We start from the raw sequence: 7,871 nt of genomic DNA, 5'->3' as shown, positions 1-7,871 counted from the left end.
ATTTATTACGCAGTACTCACAGTAAGTCTCGGAATTTCAGGCAGACCTATTCATTCCCAAGGAGTATCCTTTTGGCTCAGTGAAGACTTTTGAGTACCTTAGCTTACATTCATTCTGGAGGCAGCCACCATGATTCCATTTACCCAAAGTACTATTTTTAGTGGGGCTGTTACCATCTTGAAATTGCAGTTTAAAGTTAACCAGTAATACAAAAGAGTACTTTTCAGTGTTTCCAGTGAAGGAGCTGAGGAAAAAAAATCTGTAAGAAACCATTGCTGCAATTTTATTTTAACAAAAGGGCAGATTTATTCATGTTTACAAACAAGTTTCAAAAACAAAAAGGAGAACATGTATGCTACCCACTAACATCCTTTCAAAATGCCAACAGCCCTCATGCTGCATGAAGGATTCTATAGATTAGAAAAAAAATCACAGTTCCACTCACAGTTCACCAAGACAGCACTAAACATGTTTAGACAAAAACAAAGGACTAAGATTCTGATGTATTTTGATTTAATCCATTTTGCCCGAGATAACAGAAATATTTCAAGCAAGTTCCATCACATATTGATGTCCTGCATTAAACAATCCTACTAAGTTCTGAACAAAAGTTATTCAGTAAGTTTCTCAAAATTTTTAAAAATTAAACAGTTGTTTCAAAACCATTAAGTAGTAAATGTATTTAAGAAACTAATTAGGACAGAGGCCATAACTTCATTAGAACACCACTGCTCATGTTTTTACAAAGCATTAGTGTTATCTATTTGGCTATTAGTATTAGCAATTTATCTACAATATTTAACAAGGTAAATTGCAGGCAAAATTTAGTACAGTTTCAATAGAAACACCCTTTTCCTGAAAATACAGCAGTATTTGAAGGACTAGTTTTTTTTGTGGTTTTTTTTTGTTTGGTTGGTTTTTTTTTTCTCTGCATCATTTATAAGGAAGCTTCCCATCTATGAACAGGAACAAAAAAAGTATCTACAAACCTTGTAAACAGATCTGTATCATTTATAAACATAAATAATCCAAATTATTAACAGCCAACAGCAGAAATTAAAGTATCAATTCAACAATCCAGGGCCTCCTTGCCCTTCCCAGCCTTCCCCTCAGAAAAGGATCATGATAAACTAAAGCTCTGCTAACACACTGTTCGGGACCATTCTTAAGTACAACAGATGATCCACAGGTCACTTATGCTGAGTTACTGTTTATCTGTCAGAGTTCATTATTACTCCCACCCCCCGAAAAGCACCCTCCAGTCTGGCAGAAAGCTTTTTTTTTAAAAAAATAAATCTACATTCGTACAAGTGTGTCTTCTGTTGAAGTCCAAGACAAGAATATCATCTTGTCCATCATAATGTGTGAAGAGACCCAGTTTCAATTTCTTTACAATGCAGCTAGTGTGTTAACATTCAGCTTACAATCAGAGTGATGTTTCCAAACTATGTAGCGGGCTCCCTGGGGATGAAGAGGTAGCAGACTTGTTCATGTCTGTTGTAAGGTGAATTCCACTGTCAACCGCATTGTTATTTTTATTGGGAGAGGGTGGGGGATTAGAGTTGCGTTTTGTTGGAGCATCATCTTCAGCATCAGTATCATCAATAAGGGGAATATGAGGCTCGGAGTCTTCTATTCTAAACTCAGGATGCGTCATAAAATTGTGAATTGAACTTCGTGTCTCAGGTTTCTCTAGCCCCTCGTACAAGGAGCTACGAAATGCATTCACCACTCGGATCTGTAAACAAAGAAAAAAGGCTGTTAAAATGCTGCAGATTTACTGGTAATGGCATGGTTCTTATGAGTTTGAATCCACAAACAGCTAGACATGAGTGAATTGAATTTGTATGTGATGCAGTGGAACTTGCAATAAACTGTAAAAAATGAAGAGCATTTCAGTAGAGCACTGCCAGTCTACACAGTAGGAATAAAAATTGTAAAAGTACTGCAAAAAGCTGAAGGGCCTAAAAATTCAGACATGGCACTAGAATTGTTCAATTATTTAACATGGGCTAAGCATTTTTCAGAAGTGAGGCCAACAGTTATTTACTTATTCACAAATTAAATAAATCTCAACGAGTGTTTTATTGAATACTTGGGGGAGGTGGGGGAAGAAGGGGAGAGGCTGAAAATAAGTTAGAGGATAAAAGGGTTACTAATTATCATGCTAGGAATTAGGATGTCAACTGACTATGAAAAAGCCAAGCAAGTGTAAGCCAATGTCGCGATGACCGGACGTTTACGAAGAGTCATGCAAAAAAGGATACCACTGTAACAGCTGTAAATATTCGAGTATATACCCAGTTACCACACTAGAGAAAGTTCCTTACTGAATAGAGTTTTGGAAACTTAAGACCAGGACTAGGAAATTGAATACTGTATTGTACAAGTAAGTAGCCATGACAGGTTGTAACTTTGAAGAGATTATTCAAGTAGCACAAAGTATGAGAAAAGCAGGTGATCAGCCTTTGCTTGAGTCTTCAATTTACATTGAATTCATGGACAAAATTCCCAGGCTGAGTACTATTTCAAGTCCTTTCATTGTTTAACTAACATTTTTCAAATCAGAAAGCTAAGTTTACAGAATTCAAAAATAAACATTTCAGAGTGAAATTAGATAGAATAAAGTACAGCTTCATTTTGCAAATTGTGTATGTCCAGGTTGACTTGGATTTAAGCCTTCCAAATTGTAATTCGAATGATGAAACCACTTGCCCACACCCCCCTTCTCCTCCCATGCCCCACACGTTTTCCTGATCAACTACAGGAATTCAGGATTCGTTCTTGAACTGATAAAACAAATAAGATTAGGCAGAAGTCAGTGACCCCTTTGTCCACCACTTTCATCAAGATACAGTTTCCCCCTTCTGTTAGCTCCCTATTCAATTCTCAACATCTCTACTCTGAGTAAGTCTCCAGCAAAGCACAGTTTCAGTCCCACAGCTCCTCTGTTGTATAGTAAGCAGCGGAGCAACTCTGTAGGAAACAAGAACTTACTGTTACAAACAGTAAGTCCAATTTAAAGATTATTTTTTTTTTTTAGCACATTCAGATGACTTGTTTCAAGCTGAGAAATAGGTCATGACTAGTGCTTCCGTAGAGTTCCTTGATATTAAAAATAAAGTGACTTCCAGGTGAAGGAATGAAGCTGGAAGGTCAAGCAGATCAAAAGCACAGACTTCAAAACAGCTAAGATACACCAAACAACCGCCCTGTAAACACAGAGAAGGGCTCCCCAAAAGCAATTCATTATCAAATGTGTTATACCACAGAATCACTGCACATGATAAAGTCTTAGGTCCTAACTCTGTTCTTTGACCTCTAGAAATAGCATTGTTACCCCACCCCTACCCCCTCAGAGCACTTGCACAAAGAATTGTACTCAAAATCTATCATGTCCCCATTTTTAAACTACAGGTACACGGCTGAGCCCCATTAGCCATGGAAACTATTGGGGGTGGGGGGTGTGTGGGGGAGGGGCAGCAGGCACACAGGCAAAGGGGAGGACATAACTACCAATAAAGGGAGTACAGGGAATAGTGTGAATGTGCTTGAGAAGTAAAAGATTACAACAGCAGCCAGTACTTTACTGTTCATCACATGAAAAAATTGAGCACGCTGTTAAGGAGTTGGCGCGCTACACGAGCTTTAAACAAGTCCAGCAAGCTGCATAAACTGTCTTGGCACTTACCAAGAAAAATCAGCGGTGACAATGCCAGACTGAAAGTTTGCAATGCCTTTATTTGGCATGCTGCATCCCACTGTGCCACTGATTTATGTGGCAAAATGAAATACGACTGCCTCGTGGGACTGGTTTTTCATTGCTTACAGATGGTAAGTTAGAACATAAGCAGTAATGGAAAACAATTTTTGGCGTAACAGGACAGCTGTAATTATCATCGGAATATAAGCATACGCACAATAAAGGCTCTATTCCCACGCAGAATGCATACTGAACAAGTGGTCTAGACACTCCTATGAACCCAGGACCCTCAAAGAGTCCAGCCATGAAGGCAGAAATCAGACTATCAGCATTTTAAGTTATACTTAAAAAGGGGAAATCTAGTGTTTTGAAGGCTTTATTTTCAACTACTCCAGATAATTAGATGAGAGAGGTTAACTATAAATAAATTGCATAAGTGAGGAGCAAACAAGACAATTTGTTATGTGTAATTTATACTGTCATCAGGTCTTCCTCATATTAATACCAGAATAGCAAGGAATGCAGTAAGCACTCCAAATCCTCCTAGCCAGATGGCTGCTTAAGAGTTACAACCTCACTTCATAGGAACAGCTGAACTATTTTCCAACAAACAGCTCCGAAAGAGAGACACAATGAAATAACACATCTGCTTCCCATTAATACATATTAGTTATCAGGAATTGTTCTCCTGGGGGGGTGTAGCAGAGGGCTGTACTACTTAGTGAGGATCAAAAATTTCTCTGCTATTGTAGCTCTGTATCTGCATTGGTCATTTGATGCAATGAGATGCTGTAGTGCCCATTAGATTCTGCTCAAATGGCAGCATGGCATGAAGTTGCTCTCTAGAGAATTCCGAATGTCTAATTAATGTTCTTGAGTGTAGTTAGGGATACAGGTTACTAATTAGCATTTTAACTAGGAGAATGCAATCCTGTGCATGCTTACTGTTAAATCTACTTTTCATTTTGTGTTCTTGAGGCATGTGAATTTGTGAGCTGAGCTTCTCGATACTACTGCAAGGTAGGGAAATACCTGTCTCACCAATGGAGAACAGAGCAAGTACGAAGGTAAATACTTGTGCAAGCTCACACAGGAATTCTGGCCAAGCCTCCCCCCAAAAAAAATCAGAAGAGAACATTTCATTTAAGACAGCTCCTGAAATTAAGGGTCTTCATCCATCTGGTAATCTGAAAGTTTAAGAAGCACGGGGGAAAAAGAAGCCCTCTCAGAGTTATTTTAGGAAAACAAATATTTAATTAGTCTCTAGGAAGTTAGAGAAGGAAGTTAAACATGTAATATATAATTAAGATGGAAAACTCTTTCAACGATATTAGTTATCAGTATTCAACTAGAACTGTTATGCACCTTCAGGGTCCAGAGTTTAAGCCTACATACACGAGTAATTAAATCTTTAGACTCTACAGAGAGGAAGACTGAAACTGAAATGCCACTTAGAGCACAATATAAAGAGGGCAGAATTTAGGCGAGACAAACTTTACTTTCATTGATGGCTTATGAACTGCTGCCAGAAGAACCTAGAGAGAAAAAAAACCCTTCAGATTTGAATGAAAGTTTCACCATTCAATGCTTAAACCTTCTTTTCCTTTTTATATTAGCTAATTAAATGTTTCTTCCGACTTGTACGCGTTTTAGAAGCCTTGTTTCGCCACCTGAATCCTGATGTTGAGAAAGTTGTGTTATTCAGTAAAAAAGGTCCAACAAAAGCAGAGATTCGAAGTTCCTTACAGGCTACAAAGAAAATGCATTTAGTGCTCCATGTTCTAACTACATTCATATTTTTAATATACCATTTGCTTTCCCCATCAGCTTTTTTACCTTAAGTATCATTTGTGCTGCAGTGCAAGACACCTGTTTTTGTTGACCTGGGTCCATGATTATATAGTTAATTCACTTATTCAATGTAAGTCACCCTAAGAGGCATATACTCGAAAATTTACAACAGTTTTCCCGTTTTATCTTAAACATCCCTCTGTACACGAATGGATGAAGGCACAGGATGTGCAGGCTCACAGCTTTCACATTAAAGTCTTTTGTTGAAACTGTTCCACCTGTTCTCAGCCCTCTAAGAAAAAAAAGTCTTGAGGACTCCACTTTGTGGAAGAGCTCTATAAAAGCCTGACCGATGATTTTAAGTACTAAGGAGAAAATGAGAAACGTTAGGTACGTGAATTAGGAAATGTTAATTTCATGCACTTTAGGAACACACACTCACACCCCACAGTAGTAGAAGCAGTAGTAGAGGAAAACACTACATGTGTAGGGGTAGAAATATTTGTTACATCATGGTGCTGGCTGGCGATGGAGGGTTGCCGCCTTAGAGCCCCCTGAATGGTACTTCCACTCTGGAAAGCATTCACTACATCCATCTGCAAGGAATCAGAGATTGTGACAGCTTGCTCAGCAAGAGAAAGAGAGAACAAGAGAAAGGACCATCCCATCTATAACACACAAAAAGTAAAGAAAAAAAGGCACTTTTTTTTTTTTTATAGAGCAGATACACAGGCAAGAGTTGCATTTAGAGCTGAAGAAAACAGAGGACCCTGAGGGATTACACATCCATCCATACCCCCTTTTGACAGTCTCAGTCACACCAGTTAGAACTGCCACCTTAGTCAAAGGACTGGAGATGGAGAGGAGAGATTTCCCTCATAACACCCACTGCATCCTACCTTTTTCAAGACCATACCTGAGTTTGTATCCTGTTTAGGCCCCTAAACCACAAGATCTGACCGCGACGTAATTCTCTCTCAGCATGATCAATCTCCTCTACATCTTCTGCTAGTTCTTCTTCAGGAATCTCTTCCTTTTGTGTTCCATGACCAGCTTCTTTAAGGAATTTCAGACGGCTGGTTGGAATTGTTGAAATCAACTAATGGTGAATGAAAAAATATGAATCAGGATTTTTTTTTTTCCTACATAATAAACGTAATACCAGACTTAAGGCTTAACATAATGTCCTGCATACAATTAGCAAAGTTGAAAAAACAAATTATGTAAGTGGGATGAGTGCATCAATGTAGAGCAATCACTCCAGCTGAATAGTTGCAAAGCTGTGAATATCCTTACCACCTCAACTGAGATGTGAAATTAAACTTGGACTACAAACCTAGAAAGCAAAACATCCTTGCTCGGAACAAAGAATTCCACTTCAACGTTACTTGACTATGCCAGGAAGGAGCAGTACTGAAGCTACAAGAGCCATTAATTCTGTAGATTAATTCTGTATCTAGAGCTTTCAGAGCTCCATCAGTTTGATGAGCATGATGTGTTACCTCAAGTGAGAGCTATATCATTTAATTAAAAGTAGCCACAGGTAATTCAGAAACACAGAATGGACATGCATTCTTTTGTGAGCTGGAAGGTATCAATCCATTTGCAAGGTGAGTGATGTTTCCAAAACCCTTATCCCAAACTGTTACTTTGCTACTTGGTGTACACTAGTTCATCTATTTTAAACTAAACAAAAGCTACATATGGCTGTTCCAGCTTTCCTTTTCATCCCCACCTTCAGGGCTATTCTGGTGAACTATGTGGTTAAGGGGAGTCATCTTTTGATACGTCTCATCTAGCAGATCCAGATCAGTTCCAAGATTGCTTCCCTTGATCATCACAAACCTAGAAGACCATTTCAGCAGCTGCAGAGGAAAAAGACTGCTCCAAAAGCAAGATAAACAGCCCTTTATACTGAAATTGCTACTATGAATGCTCCCAGATCACACTTCCGTTTCTACTGTTCTCAGAAAGTCAAAAGCTCTTTGACTTTAATGAGATGCTAGAGCAGCATGAACTGCAGCAGGGAAGCTTTACCCTTGCAAGACACTTTGGGTCAAAGGTATTTCAAGCCATCTTGATTCTTTTCTAGACTACTTTTAAACCTCAGAGTGACTCTATTTGATTTTTTGAAATAATTAATTTTCCAGAGAACCTTACCCACCTTTTAGAATATGCGTCTATGTATGTATTTAAACTATCAATTTTATACTGAAACCTGAAGTGTCCTTTACAAAATGGAAGGAAGGAAACTGTAATGGAAAACTCTTCATGTAGTATGAAAAGTTTAGACAGCTATGTCATTAAATAATGGAAAACTCCGTAGCTCTAAAGTTTCATGTAAATAAGCTTGCTGCTTACAAGCACCATTGTGCAT

The 7,871-nt window shown here is 38.4% G+C and overlaps 1 protein-coding gene across 3 annotated transcripts in view; it reads right to left on the bottom strand.

Annotated features, from left to right (window-relative positions):
* Positions 1–276: 276 nt before the first annotated feature.
* Positions 277–7,871, bottom strand: part of ATP2B1 (ATPase, Ca++ transporting, plasma membrane 1) — a 40,074-nt gene continuing 32,479 nt past the window's right edge. Inside the window, exons 19-21 of one of the 3 annotated variants that reach the window (XM_009321326.1) lie at positions 6,411–6,593; positions 5,977–6,090; positions 277–1,738 (exon numbers count right to left, since the gene is read on the bottom strand). In XM_009321326.1, the coding sequence (XP_009319601.1) occupies positions 1,427–1,738; positions 5,977–6,090; positions 6,411–6,593 (609 nt within the window). In that variant the 3' untranslated portion in view covers positions 277–1,426. The remainder of the gene's footprint in view (positions 1,739–5,976; positions 6,091–6,410; positions 6,594–7,871) is intronic. The other 2 variants (XM_009321327.1, XM_009321329.1) reach the window with 2 other exon arrangements.

Source organism: Pygoscelis adeliae, unplaced genomic scaffold (genome assembly GCF_000699105.1).
Source record: "Pygoscelis adeliae isolate BGI_AS28 unplaced genomic scaffold, ASM69910v1 Scaffold232, whole genome shotgun sequence".
Classification (NCBI taxonomy): domain Eukaryota; kingdom Metazoa; phylum Chordata; class Aves; order Sphenisciformes; family Spheniscidae; genus Pygoscelis; species Pygoscelis adeliae.
Note: the sequence above shows the minus strand (reverse complement) of the source record. Positions and strands in the feature narration are given on the sequence as shown.